This window comes from Pieris napi, chromosome 4 (genome assembly GCF_905475465.1).
Source record: "Pieris napi chromosome 4, ilPieNapi1.2, whole genome shotgun sequence".
Classification (NCBI taxonomy): Eukaryota; Metazoa; Arthropoda; class Insecta; order Lepidoptera; family Pieridae; genus Pieris; species Pieris napi.
In genome coordinates this window covers 7,771,038-7,791,243 of record NC_062237.1, presented here as the reverse complement: position 1 = coordinate 7,791,243, position 20,206 = coordinate 7,771,038, and the positions used below count along the sequence as shown (strand labels likewise).

The following is a 20,206-nucleotide window of genomic DNA, read 5'->3' as shown; positions in this document are numbered from 1 at the left end:
CCGACACTATATATATAATATTTTTACAATAAGTATTTTTCTAATATTTGTAAAGAATCTATAAGATAGATAAGCTACAACCGTATTTAACATTGACGCGTATTATTAAATTATCAAGGTCATAATGATTTAGTTAAATTAAGATACTGACTCAAGCATTTTGTCCATATAACTCCTAATAAATCTATTATATTATTTATGTAAAGAATTATAATGTTTTTACGTAAAATTATAGAACTTGTACCACCACCGTATTTGGTCAACCGATCCATACATCCTAGTATAACGCGTGGGTAAGTACGTACTATAAATGTAATGTAATAAAAATGAGGAGGATAAACTGCATTCCATTATCCATAATTATGATCCATTCTATGAAAACTGACAAAATTAAACAAGCCCTTTTACTTCGAATAAATGCTGTGTTTAAAATATCTATTTCGTGTGTCACTTTCATAACATAGATGGCGTTATACCAATGTTTCCTCTGAGCAAATATTTGTTTTTTTTTAGTAAACATACTCACGATTTAAATAATGTACAGTCTGAACCTATAAAGCCGTTTGATGCCATCCCAGGTTTAACTCTATCTTTGCCTGTTATAGGACCTATACAACAGTTTTTGTCCATGATGGGTAAGACAAATTTAATTTATAATTAATCCGTATTAATCCGCAAAACATACTAACAAATAAATTTATTACCCATAGGGTTCCTTGGACCTCAAAAAACATTTTACGATTTATGTAAACTTTTTTACGAAAACTATGGTTCGATAGTAAAGCTAAGTGTTTTTTCGAGAGCGGATATTGTTATTTTGTACGAGCCGGAAGATTTTGACCAGGTAACGATATAATATACATATATAAAAAGAATAAGGGTTCGTACATCAAAATCCTCACCTAATTTAAATTTCTACAGAAAGTAAGAAACCGTATACAGTTTTAATATTTTTAACAGTTTAAATAATTTTTAATATAATGAAGGGTTTCGGGAATAAGTTATAAGGGTGTAGGTATATACAATTGGTTTTTGTATGAAACTATGACACGTTTGATTAAACGAATCTAACTCATATTTGTATTAAAAAAATATTTTAAAATGATGTTACACGGAAACTTATAACAACAAATATTTTCCATACAATTACAGATTTTTCGGGCAGAAGATATCTCTCCATCTCGTCCTGGCTTTCAGACATTGGTTTATTACAGGACAGAGCTAAAAAAAATGACTTTTGACGGTGTTTATGGTTTGACGACTGCGTAAGGAAACTATTAATTAACTAATAATATCATAATAGATGTGGCGTTCGTACGTTTAACTTTTAAATGTTACTTTTGATGTATTAATTTTTGAAAGTTTTAGAAACTAATATTAAAAAAATCAAACATGAGTTTCCGTCTAAAGAGTGAGATTAAGTTAGTACGTAATGTAATACCTCGTAAATATAAGAAACAAACATTTAATAGTTGTTTCAAATTAGTAATGCATCATAGCAGCGCTATGTAACGTTTTACTTTTTTAGTGAAGGGGCTCAATGGCGTGATTTTAGAACAAAAGTAAACCCAATCTTTTTAAAACCGAAGCTTGTAAAACTTTATACACCTGCGCTAAGTGAAATAGCAGACGACATGTTATTTAAGTAAGTTATATTTAATTATCGGTTATAAGTTATATTTTATTGTTTAATCGGTTGCCGTCTAAGATTCGTAACATTAGCGTGATTGATCAGTTCAAAAGGGCATTAAAGATACACATCAGAATGGGCCCATTAGACTAAAATTGGGCTAGCTGATGGCGACGTGTATCTCGTTCGTATATACTTAATATTAAATTTCTCATGAAAATAAAAAATAATTTTTGTAATGAGAAATAAAGTTCTTTAAACATTTAATTAGTAGGTACTTATATATTAGTATCGTACCGGTCATTCATTACATCAGTTTATGGTTGATAGGTTGGAAGGTTCCCACTTCCCTCTTTAGTGGAATTTTAATTTGGTCACAAGTTACTACTAGTATAGATTTTCATTTTAAATATAAATATACTAATAACAACATAATTACAAGAATCAGTATCAAATGAAACGAGTGAATGCTATTCTAAATAAACACTACCAAGAAACTGACTTAATCAGTTCAAATAATGCACCACTAGTTGGCGCTGACGGTTTTATAAAACGCGCTATCGTTGTTATTTTTAAATAGCGGAAACTATAGTAAGCGTTACTTCCGTCAGAAAAAAAAATCCGAGTTACTCCCTAGTCGCGCCTAAAGAAGTTTTACTTCAAAAATTCCACCACTCCAAAAAATACGTTAAAATTGGTGTCATAGATTTGTTGTCTTACCCCAATTGTCATCTAACCGCCACTTACCCTACTACATAATATTGTATTTCAGGTTCAAAAATCAGTTGGACAATAAAAACAATATAAATAAAAACTTTGACGAAGAACTGACAAAATGGTCTTTAGAATCTGTGGCTTATGTCGGGTTAGGTTCCAGGATAGGTTGTTTAAAGGACGATCTAAAGGAGGATGATCCAGCGAAAATTCTAATAACATGCGCAAAAGAAGTTCTGGAGTACACATGGGCTTTGGAGTTCAGACCAAGTCCGTGGAAATACTTTTCTACGCCCACTTTTAAGAAGCTTATGAGAACTTATGATCGCCAGTGGGAGTAGGTATAATTTAAATATGCATGTAATTTTAAAATTTTGTCGCAATTATCTGAAAACGTCAAAATTAAAACGTCCTTTAATAGCACTGTTTTAAAAAAAAATATAGTAACAAATATATTAGTGGTGTAGTTGAAATATTCTCGTAGACTGATAAAATTTTTATAAATTCGTCATTTCAATTCGATTTTTTTTGCCGAGGAAATAACAGATTGAACATTTAGCTTTTATATGCGGTTTCATTTACAGATTTCGTTAAGTTCGATACCCTGTAATTGTGTATGTAGCACATAGGGTAATATTCAGTCGTGATGTAGCAAGAACTACGAATCTCGTATATAAAAATCCAGTAATAGTTTGAAATACAAGAATCATACTTAGCGATAAGATGCGACACTTAATCTTACCCCTTAGTATTTATCAATTTCAGAACAAGCGCATTTTTAATTAAGGAGGCTAAACGACAAATTAGTGAACGTGGACAAGATATACCAGAAGAAGACAAAAGTATTATAGAAAAGTTATTGGCAGTGGATGAGAAAGTGGCCATAATGATGGCCAGTGAAATGTTACTAGCGGGGATAGATACCGTATGCATTTAAAATAATTTTAATTAAAAACTATTTCAGTAATTTCCTGAAGCTGAGGAAATGTTTTTTGTTAGCCTGAGATCAAATATAATATAGTTATTTAATGAATAAAAATTAGTAGAAGTAGTAAGAAACAGTAAAGTTTTCCATCATATATAAAAAGTGCTTTGTGGTTCATAAATTTGTTAACAAATTTGGTAAGCTTTCGTTTTATCTAAGAATAATTAAGGATTATTGGGAAGTCGCTTTACCCTGAGAATTGATATAGAGTTTAATTAAAATGATCGATCGGTTTTTATCTGATTCCTCTTAAAACATGTTAGGTTTTTATAGGTGGCATTTTCTGTGACGTCAATATTATACAATTTGGCTGTGAACCCAGAAGTACAAGATAAGTTACGCGAAGAAATACATTCAGAGAACGCCAGTAAAAGATACTTGAAGGCTTGTATTAAAGAAGCATTAAGAATATATCCAGTTGTATCGACCAACTTGAGACGCACAACTAAAGACCATATTGTGAGAGGATACCATATTCCTGCAGGGGTACCTATATCTTTATAGATAATTATTATGGAATGCAAGAGATGTATAATTGAATACTTAGTTAGATGTATCTATTGAAGTTAACCGTAAACATTTCTGCGTCTATTTTATTAATTTTTTATTTATTGAGAAAAGCTTGCCAACGCTTGGCACACTGAGACATTGGTAAAAACAAACACAAAATACAATTTTTAATGTGACAAGCACTTATAGGCAAACATGACATACATATAGAGATTATTAAACATATATTTATTTCATATTAATATTATATAATATTATTTCATATATTTTACTTAAATCAGGTACGAGACTAGCCTTCTTTATACTTCCGATTTATTATTAGCCTGAAATCGAATCCATACATAACCTACCTTAGTGCGAGCCACGGCCGCAAGCTAATGCTAAGTTATGTAGTCGTCTTTGGCGTCGCAACTATTTGTAATTGACAAAATTTTTCGTTGCGACGTATTTATAAATATTTATTGGTATATTGAATAGTTCAAGCCTTAAACGCAGTCCTGAACAAACACGTAAACAGCTGCAACTACACTTGACGAAGCTAGATACGGCTTCATTTCACATTTTTTTTCTTTATTTCAACCACACCAACCACGCAAACCCTGGGTTTACGATTATAAGAAGTTCAATTGTTATTAATTTCAGATTGACATACTGTCGCCTAACGAATTCCTAAGTAAAATGGAAAAATACTATCCAGAACCCACACAATTTATCCCAGAACGGTGGATTGTGGAAAAATCAAATCCATTATACTATGGTAACACTCATCCAATGGTGACCCAGCCCTTTGGGTTTGGCGTAAGATCATGTATTGGTAGACGTATTGCCGAATTGGAAATTGAAATTTTGATGCAAAAACTGATTGGTGAACTTAAAGTTACTTGGACAGGACCTCCGATTCAAACGGAAACTAAAGTTTTGAATGCGTTTAAGAAACCATATCATTTTAAGTTTGAACACCTTTAAAGAGTTTAAGGTTATGGTAACGCATTTGCGTTTACTCAAACGTGTTATTTAATAAAAGCTTCATGTTTTGTATACTTACAAAAATTTTTGTTTATGCTATTCAAAAATCTTAGATTTTTTATTTTTTGTCACCCTTCATATATACATTATTACAATCATATTTGAATATAAGTTGTTTTTATTTTTACTTTTATGCATACAATAATTTAAAAATGGATAAAATAAACTACACATGGTTTTCTATATTTTGCTTGTATCCAAATTCTATACATTATTAACTTCTTACCTCCATTTACTGGAAGTCTTCTATCGATTTCCATCTAAGTACAGAAATATGACCTCTAGCATAAAAATTATCTGAAATGCATTTCTTTTTTGAAGCATAACTGGGCAGACATATTTACCATAATCTCTGAAGACCACTAAACCACCAGGATTTAGGAATTTATAAATATTCTCAACAACATTAGTCATCTTAGAAAATATTATATTATATAGTAAACATCCGAATAGATTTTTATTGAAGTATATACATTTGTACATACCTACTATGAAGGATCAATCGCAGGCAGTACAAATATTAATACAATTATATCTATTGAATTTTCTTTAAAGGGACTTCCCATTCAGTTTTAGTAGTATCTAGTAAAAATACTTTACTTCTTTTTGTATCATAAAATTATTCTCTTTCATAATACAAATTGCTTTAGATGAAAAATCACATCCATATATAAATAAGTTTGGATCTTGACTGTATTGTAATATAGGAAATATTGTATTTCCAACACCACAGCCTTAAAGATGTATCGTTTGGACTCAGTGGAAATTCCATGTAGGTACTTGTGTATTATTCTTTGCATTATTATCACCATTTGGGTAAACTCTACAAGGAACTGATGTATAGTCTAGAGCTAATTCAGGAAACTCTGTGAAAACTGAAAAGCCAATGTCTATCCTTGAAAAATCTGTAAAATTTAACAATACAATAGTCTAGATAAGATAGCTGTGTACTTATTGCATTGAATAATGAATTGAGCGAGTATGGAACTTTCAACTTGATGGTGGCTGTACACACTCGGCGAGAGCTTCTCGCCGGGAGTCTCGACCGAGAGGACCGAGAGAAGAGCGCAGCCTGTACACACTCGTTACGTTAATTGTATTTAAAACACCGTTAATAATGGACGTGGCAACCGCTGCTGCTGTTTGTCTTTGTGCAATGAGTTATTATAATTTTCTTCACGTTAACCATTAAAAAAAATACGAAGCCATGGCGAAGAAGAAGATGGTCACTATACACCGCAACAGAAATTGGTAATTAGGATCATAAAGTTTTATTATTATCCAAAATTTAATGATTGAACGAGTGTGTACAGGTCGCTCTCGTTTTACTCGCGAGACCCTTTGACTCGTGCGCAAAAAACCGACAGGCGACAGTGTTCACAACCTGAAGCCAGGCAGTTATCGTACCAGGGCCGTAAAATTATCGTATATGTGATCCATATACGATAAATTATCGTACAGTCAGGAAAATGGCTAAAAATACATTAAAAAATCATATGAAACGTGAAAATAAAATGTTGCAAACGATTTATAGTTTAAATCTTGTAAACTTGTGTTTTTCAAATTGAAAAAAATAATAATAATTCAATCTCTTCCGTCAAAGAGGAACAAAAATACGCAATATTTTCTCGTTGAACTATAGGTATGGTGTTCGCTCTAAGTGATATACCTATTGTCCGTTAACATCGCATATTATTTTTATCACTTAAAATTCGTTAGGTATTAAAATGTTATCGAAGACTTCCAAATCTGCGTCACCATACAAATCGTGAATTTTCTGGCTGTGCATTCTGATGCGTTTTTGTGTTTGTACATTAACGCTTTGTTCATATGCTGTAGTTGCCTTGTGACAGCATAAGTTCCTAATAGAAAAATAAGCCAATAGATGGCACTGACACTAAAAACTGTAATTGTTATTGGGCTATCTGTGTAATCATCAAATTTTTTATCAGACTGGAAATTATCGTACAATCTGCGTACGATAGTCATGTACCATCGTACATCGTACGTAGTTATGAAATTATCGCAAATGTACGATAATTATCGTACGGTTGTGAACCCTGACAGGCGACCGAGAGAGGCGAGACCAACTGCGAGGAAGCGAGGCGAGACGAGAGCTCTACTGTACACTCTCGCACTCGGCCTGTCTCGGGGTGTCTCGACGAGTGTGTACAGCCACCATGAAAGTTAAAAAAAAAGCATTAATTACATCACTTATAAATTGACAGTGTCAGTTGTCTGATATTATATTGACAATTTATAGTCTGTGCTGTTATAAACGATGTTAGTTTCTTTTAATTAATCTAAGTAAAATCTTAATTAATTTACAACAAACATCATAAGGGTTATCGACACAATGGATAGTCTTAAGAATAATTATTTACTTAAAGGAATTAGAATGCTTTATAAAGAATCTATAAGATAGATAAGCTACAATCTTATTTTATCAATGACGCGATTACCAAATTATCAAGGTCATGACCGTTTACTAAAATTAAGATACTGACTCAAGCATTTGTCCAATATAACTCTTAATAAATCATAGTATTTTACTATTCATGTAAATAATTATTATGTTTTTACGTAAATTTATAGAACTTGTACCACCACCGTATATGCTCAACCGATGCATACATCCTAAAATAACACGCAGGTAAGTTCGTACAATAACTGTAATGTAATAAAAATCAGGAGGATTAACTGCATTTCAATATGTACAATTATGATGCATTCTTTGAAATCCGACAAAATTAAACAATAAAATTCAAATTATTAAAGCACTTCGAATAAATACTGTGCTTAAAATAGTATTTATGTCAGTTTCATAGATGGCGTTATACTAATGTTTCCACTAAGCAAATATTTGTTTTTTTTTTAGTAAACATGCTCAACATTTAAATAATGTACAGTCGGAATCTATAAAGCCGTTTGATGCTATCCCAGGTTTAACTCCTTTGCCTGTTTTAGGACCAATACACCATTTTTTGCCCATGATAGGTAAGAACTTAATTTATAATCCGTATTTAATTCGCAAAATATACTAACTAATAAGTTTATTACAGGCTCGCTTGGACATCTAAAAACATTTTACGATTTATTTAAAGTTCTTTACGAAAACTATGGTTCGATAGTAAAGTTAAGCGGTATTTTTGCGAGGGCTGATATGGTTGTTTTGTACGAGCCGGAAGATTATGACCAGGTAACGATAAGGTATTAATAAAAGGAATTATAAATTAAGGTTTCGTACACCTAATTTAAATTTCAACAGAAAGTAAGAAACCGTATAGGCCTCTTGGATATCGTGGCGAAGCTACGGCAACGCCATCGGTCAGTTGACGGCGGCAACTCGAGGTCGTTTCTCATAGCAGTGATAATGATTCGCATAAAAGTCAGTGCACTTTTTTGATAATTGTTCATTATAACACAATTAAAAAAGTATTAAACCAATATAATGAACCAAACTATTATTATGTGTGGATTTCAGAATATTTACGCAGGCTTTTTCCGCGGAAAATCTGTGTCGAAAGCTAAGTAAATACACCAACCATGAAATATTCTTTTAAATTCATTGTATGTAATTTTTACTGCGTATTTTTCTATTTGTAAGATCATCGTATTACTAATAAGGAAAAACAATACCACAGACCAGAGTAGGTAATCGACCGTACGACGAGAAAGTGGAGGTATAATATGTAATAATTATAGGCGAATGCTACACGCTCGATAATTATCGTGATATTTATCGTGATATTTATCTTGTATTTTTTTAGTATACTACACACTCGATACGGATCGCGTCAGTACGACGGTAAATTTCATTGAGTACACTCGTACATTTCGTGTTACAATATGAGTAACAATATTAAGAAAGCTTGCGTTGCCATTATTATTATTATTATTATCAGTATATGCTGATATACATCAATATCCAAGACTTTGAATTGTAAACATTTTCCGCTGCAGCACCAGATCGTTTCAAATCTGTTATTTTTTAAATTATTTTCTGTAGTTTGCCTAGTTTGCATTTGAGGTGTCCCATATGGCCGATTTACACGTATTAAGTTGACTAAAAATTTACTAAATATTAACTTAATTTTAAGTAACTTAACCCGTGTAAACAGTAATTTTGTAAGAAGTTGCAAGTTAAAATTTAGTTGCAACTAAACAAGGTAGAATAGAATTTTGTCTATTTTTCGGTTAAGTTGGTGGGCGTGGCTAATCACTTGACACGTTTGGACAGGCAAAATTTAGTTAAATTTAAGTGAAAAGCATAAGCTGGCGGAGTCATTGCAAAGCTATGCTTTTGCTTTCGGCGCTGGAAGCTCAAAAACATATCCAAAACTATTTGTCCGATATGCGTATACAACAATTAATGAACAGTAGTAGAACCCCTTCCCCAATGAATAATAGTAGCCGTTTTACTCCTTCGCCTTCTTCAAATACGTATTACGTTGAGTCCCCAGAACCTTCACAATCATGTATTGGAGCATACAATACAGTAAATCCCCAATCAGGAAGAGAAAATCCTATAATATTTTGTTCTGTGGTCGTCCATCTTGAGCGAATAAATGAGTTTAACTAATTATTTAGTATTTTTACGTGTAAACGGTTACTTAAAATTTAGTTAAGACTTGGCAACTTAATACGTGTAAATCAGCCTATACTTATAGGTAATGTTTCTAATACAAGTATGAATTCTCTATATTATTCCGCCTCCATATATGCGCGTCCTCTTCCATCGCTGGCAGAATAAATACTGACGCGATAAATATCGAGCAGAGACTAGACGCTCGATATTTATCGACGATAATTGATACGGATCGTGGATTTTTAGATTTCTAGAAATCCAGCGATCCGTATCACGGATCGTGATACGCATGTACTACACATCGTAATTTTGGATCACGATCCAAATATCACGATAAATATCGAGCGTGTAGCATTCGCCATAAAATGAATTAATGGTTGAAAAATCAAAAAATAGTATATTTCATTACGAGTGCGGAAAGTCTGTCATTGCAAAGAGTTCCGACAAATGTCTACCCGAGCCGAGGCGCAGCCGAAGGTGAGGGTTGACAGTCGGAACAAGTTGCAATGAAGGGTCCGCACGTGTACTGAACAACTATTTTTAATACAGTTGCGAAAAAATTAAGCTATTTAATAAAATATTAAAACACAATAACCTCAACTAACTAATCAGTTATTTCTTATAAAAGGTATAATTCACATATTCATTGAAATTACAGTTTTTTTACTAACTGGGGAAGTTTTAGGTTGCATATTTACTGTTTGAGACAAACTATTATTAATTTCGTATGATTGTTCATGTATATTTAATATAAAATAATATTTAATATAAATATACAAACAATTAAACTAGCAAAGAACATTTTTGGAAAATGGCGCCAACTGTAAAAGAATATGAGCAGAGATTTTTTTTTCTTCACCCATTCTGGGTAGGCAAAGGGAACTATGCCCATACAGCCAAATCTTCAGTAGAATTTTTTTATTGATATGAAATGAAAATGAAATTTAAACAGATGAAATGAAATGAAACCCAACCTAACTCATTGAATCAAATCATTAAATCTGATATTAAAACAAATGAGTAGCTTGTTTTTTGAAATATTTGCATGAATTATAAAAACTTCTATGATTTTTTTTTGTAAAAACTTCGTGGTTGTTTTTTTCTTTTTAATAGACATTAATTTGACAGTTGGGAAAGAAAACGCACTAGTTCGGAAAAGGTAAAGAAAAAGCACGAGTGTGTAATAGCCCACATCCCGAACGCTATACGTCCCTGCAATACGCCACTTTTTGAGCAACTGTATTAAAATAGTATATTTCATTACGAGTGCGGAAAGTCTGTCATTGCAAAGAGTTCCGACAAATGTCTACCCGAGCCGAGGCGCAGCCGAAGGTGAGGGTTGACAGTCGGAACAAGTTTCAATGAAGGGTCCGCACGTGTACTGAACAACTATTTTTAATACAGTTGCGAAAAAATTAAGCTATTTAATAAAATATTAAAACACAATAACCTCAACTAACTAATCAGTTATTTCTTATAAAAGGTATAATTCACATATTCATTGAAATTACAGTTTTTTTACTAACTGGGGAAGTTTTAGGTTGCATATTTACTGTTTGAGGCAAACTATTATTAATTTCGTATGATTGTTCATGTATATTTAATATAAAATAATATTTAATATAAATATACAAAGAACTAAACTAGCAAAGAACATTTTTGGAAAATGGCGCCAACTGTAAAAGAATATGAGCAGAGATTTTTTTTTTCTTCACCCATTCTGGGTAGGCAAAGGGAACTATGCCCATACAGCCAAATCTTCAGTAGAATTTTTTTATTGATATGAAATGAAAATGAAATTTAAACAGATGAAATGAAATGAAACCCAACCTAACTCATTGAATCAAATCATTAAATCTGATATTAAAACAAATGAGTAGCTTCTTTTTTGAAATATTTGCATGAATTATAAAAACTTCTATGATTTTTTTTAGTAAAAACTTCGTGGTTGTTTTTTTCTTTTTAATAGACATTAATTTGACAGTTGGGAAAGAAAACGCACTAGTTCGGAAAAGGTAAAGAAAAAGCACGAGTGTGTAATAGCCCACATCCCGAACGCTATACGTCCCTGCAATACGCCACTTTTTGAGCAACTGTATTAAAATAGTATATTTCATTACGAGTGCGGAAAGTCTGTCATTGCAAAGAGTTCCGACAAATGTCTACCCGAGCCGAGGCGCAGCCGAAGGTGAGGGTTGACAGTCGGAACAAGTTTCAATGAAGGGTCCGCACGTGTACTGAACAACTATTTTTAATACAGTTGCGAAAAAATTAAGCTATTTAATAAAATATTAAAACACAATAACCTCAACTAACTAATCAGTTATTTCTTATAAAAGGTATAATTCACATATTCATTGAAATTACAGTTTTTTTACTAACTGGGGAAGTTTTAGGTTGCATATTTACTGTTTGAGGCAAACTATTATTAATTTCGTATGATTGTTCATGTATATTTAATATAAAATAATATTTAATATAAATATACAAAGAACTAAACTAGCAAAGAACATTTTTGGAAAATGGCGCCAACTGTAAAAGAATATGAGCAGAGATTTTTTTTTTCTTCACCCATTCTGGGTAGGCAAAGGGAACTATGCCCATACAGCCAAATCTTCAGTAGAATTTTTTTATTGATATGAAATGAAAATGAAATTTAAACAGATGAAATGAAATGAAACCCAACCTAACTCATTGAATCAAATCATTAAATCTGATATTAAAACAAATGAGTAGCTTCTTTTTTGAAATATTTGCATGAATTATAAAAACTTCTATGATTTTTTTTAGTAAAAACTTCGTGGTTGTTTTTTTCTTTTTAATAGACATTAATTTGACAGTTGGGAAAGAAAACGCACTAGTTCGGAAAAGGTAAAGAAAAAGCACGAGTGTGTAATAGCCCACATCCCGAACGCTATACGTCCCTGCAATACGCCACTTTTTGAGCAACTGTATTAAAAAATATATTTTCAGCAACTTCTCAACACATGCAAAATAGAAATGGAAATATATTTCTTAAAGAAATATGCATATATTGAAGAAATTGTTGACCCGATAATAAAATTTTATTTATTTAATCGTTTTTCATCTATAATTTCCAGTTCTTGTAGTTTTGAAGCTGTTGACGTACCCATTTTCTCTTTTTTTTTCAGAAGTCGCTCATGTCTTAGGCCAATTGTGGTATCTTTTTTTGTACACAGGGAGAAAAATTGTTGGGACATACGCTGGGCTGTTTTCGACGTTAAATTGCTTTCCTCCAACAAAATGAGCACTGCAGATTCGAGTGTTTACTCGGCTGCTACGGCTTGTTATCTAATGTTCTAAAAAAAATAATAAATAATAAAACGTATAGCGTCAAACAGAAAATTTGGAGTTTGTATAATTTCGATATGTTCCTGGTGTCAACTCGTAATAAATATTTACATACATTCTTTTGACAGCTTTTCATTTTTTTTAAATTTCCCAATTCGGTCTAGGGAACGAATAAAAAGTTAATCGACGATTCCGAGATTGGGAATTTTTACATCCCACGTGTAACAACTTTTCGTTTTTGGGAGCACTTTTTAACGTTTTCAACTGATTGAATAACGTAAACCGTCCAGCTGATCGCACTCAGACGCCCGCGTGTTGCCTGAATCTGCCACAACGCCGCACCACTAGCGTTATCCAAGAGGTCTATACAGTTTTAATAATATTCAATATAATGAAGGGTTTCGGGAATATATTCAATGGGATTGTTTTATGAAACTATGACACTAATTGTTTTTAAAAAATACCTCAAAACCGTAACTTACAACAAATATTTTCTATAAAATTACAGATTTTTCGGGAAGAAGATATCTCTCCATCGCGTCCTGGCTTTCAGACATTGGTTTATTACAGGACAGAGCTAAAAAAAACGATATTTGATGGTGTTTATGGTTTAACGACTGCGTAAGGGAACGATTAATTAACTATATTAATTCGAAACAGAACGAGATGTGGCGTTTCTATGTTTAACTTTTAAATGTTACTTTTTTATGTTTTAATTTTTAAATTTTGGAAAAACTAATATTAAAAAATCAAACATGAGTTTCCGTCTAAGCAGTGAGAATAAGTTATTACGTAATGAAATACCACTTAAATATAAGAAATAAACATTTAAAAGTTGTTTCAAATTACTAATGCATTGCATCACATTGCTATGTGTCCGTTTTACTTTTTTAGTGAAGGGGCTCAATGGCGCGATTTTAGAACTAAAGTAAACCCAATCTTTTTAAAACCGAAGCTTGTAAAACTTTATACACCTGCGCTAAGTGAAATAGCAGATGACATGTTATTAAAGTAAGTTCTATTTAATTAGTATATATTAGTACCGTAGTAGTGGTCATTAGTCGTCAAAAATATTTTTTTTACGAATGATACAAGTCTTGTAACCCTCGACAGTTTTATGTTTCATTGATGACATTTCTTTAGGAAGGTTATATAAACTGTAAATGATTTTTTTTAACCAAATATATCATTTTCAGTTGGTATATCATAATTTCTTATAACTACATAATATTGTATTTTTTTATTTCAGGTTCAAAAAGCAGTTGGACAATAAAAACAATATAAATAAACACTTTGACGAAGAACTGACAAAATGGTCTTTAGAATCTGTGGCTTATGTCGGGTTAGGTTCCAGAATAGGTTGTTTCAAGGACGATCTAAAGGAGGATGATCCAGCGAAAATTCTAATAACATGCGCAAAAGAAGTTCTGGAGTACACATGGGCTTTGGAGTTCAGACCAAGTCCGTGGAAATACTTTTCTACGCCCACTTTTAAGAAGCTTATGAGAACTTATGATCGCCAGTGGGAGTAGGTATATTTAAAATATGACATTTTCAAGATTTTGTCGAAATTATCTGAAAACATCAAAATTTAATAACTCGGTTTTTACTGTCTCTTCTAAACAAAATTCTAAAGAAACAGATAAGTTAGTAGTGTAGTTAAAATATTCTCGTAGACTGATAATTTTTTTATGAATTCGTGATTTGAATTTTGTATCCGGAAAAAATATTTTTTAAATGCCGAGGAAACAACAGATAACATATAACCGCATATAAAAGCTAAATATTAATAAGATAATAAGATTTCGTTAAGTTCGATACCCTGTAATTGTGTATGTAGAACTAAGGGTAATATTCAGTCGTGATGTAGCGAGAACTACTATTCTCGTATGTAAAAATCCAGGAATCATACTTAGCGATAAAATGCGACACTTAATCTTACCCCTTAGTATATATCCATTTCAGAATAAGCTCAGTTTTCATCAAGGAGGCTAAACGACAAATTAGTGAACGCGGTCACGACATACCAGAAGAAGACAAAAGTATTATCGAAAAGTTATTGGCAGTGGATGAGAAAGTGGCCATTATGATGGCCAGTGAAATGTTACTAGCGGGGATAGATACTGTATGCATTTGAAATATTGTTAATTGAAAACTATTTAAGTAATTTCCTGAAGCTGAGGAAATGTTTTTTGTTAGCCTGAGATCAAAAAGCTATTTTATAATAACAAAAATTTGTAGAAAAAGTAAGGTTTTTGGTATATATAAAAAATATGTTTTGAGGTTCATAAATTTGTTATCAAAAACTATAAGCTTTCGTAAATGGTTTTATCTAAGAATAATTAAGGACTATTGAGAAGTCGCTTTACCCTGAGAATTGATATAGAGTTTAATGATCGATAGGTTTTTATCTGATTCCTCTTAAAACATGTTAGGTTTTTATAGGTGGCATTTTCTGTGACGTCAATATTATACAATTTGGCTGTGAACCCAGAAGTACAAGATAAGTTACGCGAAGAAATACATTCAGAGAACGCCAGTAAACGATACTTGAAGGCTTGTATTAAAGAAGCATTAAGAATATATCCAGTTGTATCAACCAACTTGAGACGCACAACTAAAGACCATATTGTGGGAGGATACCATATTCCTGCAGGGGTATAACTTTATATATAATTATGGACGAGATGAATAATTTAATACTTAGTTAGATATATCTTTTGAAGTTAACCGTAAACATTTCTGCGTCTTTTTCATTGATATTTTACTTAAATCAAGTACAAGACTAGCCCTCTTTATACTTCCGAAATATTATTAGCCTGAAATCGAATCCATAACCTTAGTGCGAGCCACGGCCGCAAGCTAATGCTAAGTTATGTAGTCGTCTTTGGTAAATTAAGAGTAACTATTTGTAATTGACAAAAATTTTCGTTGCGACGTATTTATAAATATGTATTGGTATATTGTATAGTTCAAGCGTTAAACGCAGTGCCGAACAAACACGTAGACTGCAACTACACTTGAAGAAGCTAGATAGGGCTTTTTCACAAATATTTTATCTCTGTATTTGAAATCAGGAGCAGTGTTGGTCTAGTGGCTTCAGCGTGCCACTCTCATACCTGAGGTCGTAGGTTCGATCCTCGGCTGTGCACCACTGGACTTTGTTTCTATGTGCGCATTTAACATTTGCTCGAACGGTGAAGGAAAATAGCGTGAGGAAACCGACATGTCTTAGACCCAAAAAAGTCGACGGCGTGTGTCAGGCACTTAAGGCTGATCACCTACTTGCCTATTAGATTTAAAAATGATCATGAAACAGATTATACCGACCTAGGTTGTAGCGCCACTGATTTATTTATTTGAAATCTAGAGAGAAAATATTTGTATAAACTAACCAAGCAAACCATGGGTTTACGATTATAAGGAATTCAATTGTTATTATTTTCAGATTGACATAATGTCGCCTAACGAATTCCTAAGTAAAATGGAAAAATACTATCCAGAACCCACAAAATTTATCCCAGATCGGTGGATTGTGGAAAAATCAAATCCATTATACTATGGTAACACTCATCCAATGGTGACCCAGCCCTTTGGGTTTGGCGTAAGATCATGTATTGGTAGACGTATAGCCGAATTGGAAATTGAAATTTTGATACAAAAACTCATCGGTGAACTTAAAGTTACTTGGACAGGACCTCCCATTCAAACCGAAACTAAAGTTTTGAATGTTTTTAAGAAACCATATCATTTTAAGTTTGAACAACTCTAAAGAGTTTGAGGTATGGTTTAATTTCTAATCTACATATAGAAATTGATCTCTGTGAGGAAATGTAACGCATTTACTAGTATACTCAATAAACATGTTTTTTAATAGATACTTCAAGTTTTATATACAACAATTTTATTTATGCTAATTACCAATTACATTTGAATATAAGTTGTTTTTATTATTACTTTTATGCTTACAATAATGTGAAATTATAAAAATAAACTACAATGGTTTTCTATATTTTGCTTGTATCCAAACTCTATACATTGTTAACTTTTTACCTCTATTTACTTGAAGTCTTCTATCTATTAGATTCTGTTCTTCCAAAAATCCACAATTTTTAAACATTTCTGTAATTTCCATCTGAGTAAAGAAATATACCATAGTTTTATCTCCTCTAGCATAAAAATTATCTGAAATGCACCTTCCTTTTTTGAAGCGTAACTGGGCCAGGTCATATTTACCATAATCTCTGAACACTACTAAACCACCAGGTTTTAGGTATTTATAAATATTCTCAACAACATTGGTCATCCTAGAAAATATTATATTATATAGTAAACATCTAAATAGATTTTTATAGAAGTATAGAAATTTATACATACTTTGTAGGATCAATCGCAGACAGCACAAATATTAATACAATTATATCTATTGAATTTTCTTTAAATGGGACTTCCCATTCAGTTTTTGTAGCATCTAGTACAAAAACTTCACATCTTTTTGTATCATATAATTCATTCTCTTTCATAATACTAATTGCTTTAGATGAAAAATCACATCCATATATAAATAAGTTTGGATCTTGACTGTATTGTAGTATAGGAAATATTGTATTTCCAACACCACAGCCTATTTCAAAGATGTATCGTTTGGATTCAGTGGAAATTCCATGTACTTGTGTATTATTTTTCTCATTAGTATCACCATTAGGGTAAACTCTACAAGGAGCTGATGTATAGTCTGGTGCTAATTCAGGAAACTCTGTGAAAAGCCAATGTCTATCCTTGAAAAATCTGTAAAATTTAATAATAGATTAGATAGCTAGTTATTATAAAAAGGATGGAAAATACTAAGGAAGTTAGAAATTTAAAAACAAACTACACCTTAGTGTGACAATGTAGTCTATTTACCTATTTTGATGTATATCATAAAAGTTATCCCAATGCTTATCTGCATTCTGATCCAAATCTTTTAATATATCTTCTGAAAATGTTACAAGGGAATTTTGTCCAACTTTCTCCTGTGCTGCCTTTTCTTGCTCTGCATCCCATTGGACATTGTCCCTGTAAAATACAAAAATCAGATGTTACAAATAAGTTAACAGTAAAATAATGTATTTTGGGGGCTAATATAAGCTATATTCTCTCTTATGACAACAACATACAAAATGTTATACAACTTTTTACATCTCAGGAAAGTTAAAATATATGAAATAACAGTATATACCATGCGTTAAAGTCAAATAAATCATTCGAATCTTGCAAATATCTGGTGCCACCACAAGGCTTTTTCCTGAATCGCGTGCTCTCCAAATATACTTTGTTATTGTTAATTTTCTTACAATTTCTAAGTGAAATATAAAATACAGTACCAAGCGTTGTGTTTAAACACTTCGTCCACATTTTCTAATAGTCGATTCCCGAATTGCGGCCTTTTGTCTGTATCTTCCATTTATTCACTTATAAATTTTTATTTGTTGTTGAACGTTAAAAGTAAAACAACATACAGTCATACACTATAGCTAATAGCATAACCTCAAAGTCAAACTTTTTACGCAACGCAAGTTAATGTCAAAATCAAATTTTAGACACATCTGAATGCTTTATGTCATAAAACTCCTTTGCTGGTCCAAGTACGTGCGCTTTCAACTAGATGTCTCTCTTTGAAAAAAAAAACTATGGTCACTGGTGATACTATACTTTTTATACGTATGGGTTTTATATCACTGGTCAATGATCACCAATTAAAAAACTTATATTATAAGTCTAGGAAAATATATTTTTTTAATTACCTCAAAAAACCTTAATTTCCTATCAACAGATATCGTTATCCAAATTTGTTACCAAATTCGATGTTATTGCATCATAAACCACGTTTTGATGCTGTACTGTGATCAAAGCAAACATCATAAAACGATTCTTTGCGTCATTAACGACTTTCCGCAAACGAAATAGCTGTACGTCGAAATTTATAACGTCTCTTAAACTAACTCACCAAGATCATAAAATAAGATTTTGCTGAAATGCAAAATCTGCCTCGGTTATTTTCAACGATACAGCTATAATTATATATTTTGATAGGTCTTAAACTTTAATCAAATATTTTTATCTAGTGTTTTTATCACTTATTTAAATGGTACAGTACATAGCTATTGACTACATTAAATAATTTCTTCCTTCCGTCTAAATAGGATTAGGTATCTACATACAAGTGATTATCGATGTTTTGAAAATTCAGATTTTGGAGCTCAAATCAACCTCAAAATGTATGGGAGTACATACTAAAAACGAACATCGATTAGAAAGGCCCAGAAATCAACAGTTACTACATACTTATACCCATATATAAGCCGAAACAATACAAATAAGAAGGCTTATCTTAATATTTTTAAGAACGATGTAAAAACAGACATAAATATATGTTTTTTTTTAAATAAACGTATTCTATGAACGATTAAAGTATACATCCGATCGATGTTTCGATTTGCGAGCGGTTGTGAACAGCTGAATTTAGGAAGTAAGTCTGGCATGCAGTCTCCGTACAGGTATCACGTGACAGTTCTGAAATCGACTGCATAACTTTCCTGGAGCTTAAAAGCAGGGTTGGATTGGGATTTGGGAGGCATACGGTTTCTCAAGCCTCAATATATTTTTTATTAACCCTTTCGTTATTTATGGGATTAGTTTTTGTTACTGCCACATATAATATTAGCTTGTGATTGCTACTGTCTGCTAATTTTAATTAAACTAGAATTCTTAATCATCATACAATAACATAAGCTATTTAACATATCGTCTTAACATAGCGATTGATGTGCGACACATTAGCCATAAGAATGAAAAAATATGTACCCGCTGTACTTTTAAAATAAATGTCTAATAATAAAAAAAGGGTGCGTGTACTTATGTACGCGCGTAAGAAGTTATACTTCTTTGGCATTATTAAAAATAGTTTTTTAATTGCATGCAAATAATTAATTACAATTAAATAATCAAAGACTGGAAAAGGAGTCATTATAGTATAAAGTTCAGTTTACATTTGAAAAATTAAATAAATAAAATTTTTATTATTATTCTCTTACATTAGGTGTAACATAAATTATATTATTATTCGAATGTTGTTTTTAAATTATGTCCAATGCCGTAGCATCTTCCGTGGGCAACTTCATTCTGTTATTTTTGTGTAACGGTGCGCGCGCATCGTAAAATTTCACTCTCATCAATTTTTCATAACGTGCCTAAAGAAGTATAACTTCAAAAATCTCCTTTTATCACATCGTAATAACATTTTGATTGCAATATCTTAGGGCTCTATACTCTGACCTAAAGGCTCTCGCTTCAAATCCGTGTCACATCAAACTAGAAGTTAGAACGGTTTGTACACTCCTGCATACTCGGCGATACTGTTTCGATTTGAACCGTTAAATACAACTTATACAATGCACAG

At 31.9% G+C, this 20,206-nt stretch overlaps 3 protein-coding genes across 6 annotated transcripts; 2 read left to right on the top strand and 1 right to left on the bottom strand.

Annotated features, from left to right (window-relative positions):
• Positions 1 to 36: 36 nt before the first annotated feature.
• On the top strand, positions 37 to 4,959 carry LOC125048568 (probable cytochrome P450 12a5, mitochondrial). 2 transcript variants are annotated; one of them, XM_047647303.1, is made up of 9 exons: positions 37 to 293; positions 514 to 635; positions 711 to 844; positions 1,153 to 1,265; positions 1,529 to 1,645; positions 2,403 to 2,681; positions 3,110 to 3,269; positions 3,603 to 3,815; positions 4,482 to 4,959. In XM_047647303.1, the coding sequence occupies exons 1-9, from the start codon at positions 214 to 216 to the stop codon at positions 4,803 to 4,805; spliced, it is 1,542 nt and encodes a 513-aa protein (XP_047503259.1). In that variant the 5' UTR covers positions 37 to 213; the 3' UTR covers positions 4,806 to 4,959. The 2 variants fall into 2 exon arrangements, with proteins under 2 accessions (XP_047503259.1, XP_047503260.1); XM_047647304.1 differs by having other exon boundaries at positions 279 to 293; positions 606 to 635.
• Positions 4,960 to 5,706: 747 nt separating this feature from the next.
• On the bottom strand, positions 5,707 to 18,317 carry LOC125048569 (methyltransferase-like protein). 3 transcript variants are annotated; one of them, XM_047647307.1, is made up of 4 exons: positions 18,132 to 18,311; positions 17,671 to 17,823; positions 17,143 to 17,553; positions 16,653 to 17,072 (listed from the first exon to the last, which is right to left on the bottom strand). In XM_047647307.1, exons 1-4 carry the CDS (start codon positions 18,209 to 18,211, stop codon positions 16,760 to 16,762), a joined length of 957 nt encoding a protein of 318 aa, XP_047503263.1. In that variant the 5' UTR covers positions 18,212 to 18,311; the 3' UTR covers positions 16,653 to 16,759. The 3 variants fall into 3 exon arrangements, with proteins under 3 accessions (XP_047503264.1, XP_047503263.1, XP_047503262.1); XM_047647306.1 differs by having other exon boundaries at positions 17,987 to 18,301; XM_047647308.1 differs by lacking the exons at positions 16,653 to 17,072; positions 17,143 to 17,553 and adding an exon at positions 5,707 to 5,770 and having other exon boundaries at positions 18,132 to 18,317.
• Positions 7,191 to 16,657, top strand: LOC125048567 (cytochrome P450 CYP12A2-like). The gene is made up of 9 exons (XM_047647302.1): positions 7,191 to 7,518; positions 7,744 to 7,862; positions 7,928 to 8,064; positions 13,274 to 13,386; positions 13,660 to 13,776; positions 14,015 to 14,293; positions 14,731 to 14,890; positions 15,211 to 15,423; positions 16,214 to 16,657. The coding sequence occupies exons 1-9, from the start codon at positions 7,439 to 7,441 to the stop codon at positions 16,535 to 16,537; spliced, it is 1,542 nt and encodes a 513-aa protein (XP_047503258.1). The 5' UTR covers positions 7,191 to 7,438; the 3' UTR covers positions 16,538 to 16,657.
• Positions 18,318 to 20,206: the final 1,889 nt, after the last annotated feature.

Bases quoted from the DNA above. Each gene is read 5' to 3' on its own strand.
- LOC125048567 (XM_047647302.1), top strand. From the start codon at position 7,439: ATGTTTTTACGTAAATTTATAGAACTTGTACCACCACCGTATATGCTC. The intron at 8,065-13,273 runs GTAACGATAAGG...ATAAAATTACAG, and splicing joins AGCCGGAAGATTATGACCAG to ATTTTTCGGGAAGAAGATAT. The intron at 14,891-15,210 runs GTATGCATTTGA...AGGTTTTTATAG, and splicing joins TACTAGCGGGGATAGATACT to GTGGCATTTTCTGTGACGTC.
- LOC125048568 (XM_047647303.1), top strand. From the start codon at position 214: ATGTTTTTACGTAAAATTATAGAACTTGTACCACCACCGTATTTGGTC. The intron at 294-513 runs GTAAGTACGTAC...GTTTTTTTTTAG, and splicing joins CATCCTAGTATAACGCGTGG to TAAACATACTCACGATTTAA. The intron at 845-1,152 runs GTAACGATATAA...ATACAATTACAG, and splicing joins AGCCGGAAGATTTTGACCAG to ATTTTTCGGGCAGAAGATAT.
- LOC125048569 (XM_047647306.1), bottom strand. From the start codon at position 18,162: ATGTGGACGAAGTGTTTAAACACAACGCTTGGTACTGTATTTTATATT. The intron at 17,824-17,986 runs GTATATACTGTT...TGTATTTTACAG, and splicing joins TTATTTGACTTTAACGCATG to GGACAATGTCCAATGGGATG. The intron at 17,554-17,670 runs GTAAATAGACTA...TAAATTTTACAG, and splicing joins TATGATATACATCAAAATAG to ATTTTTCAAGGATAGACATT.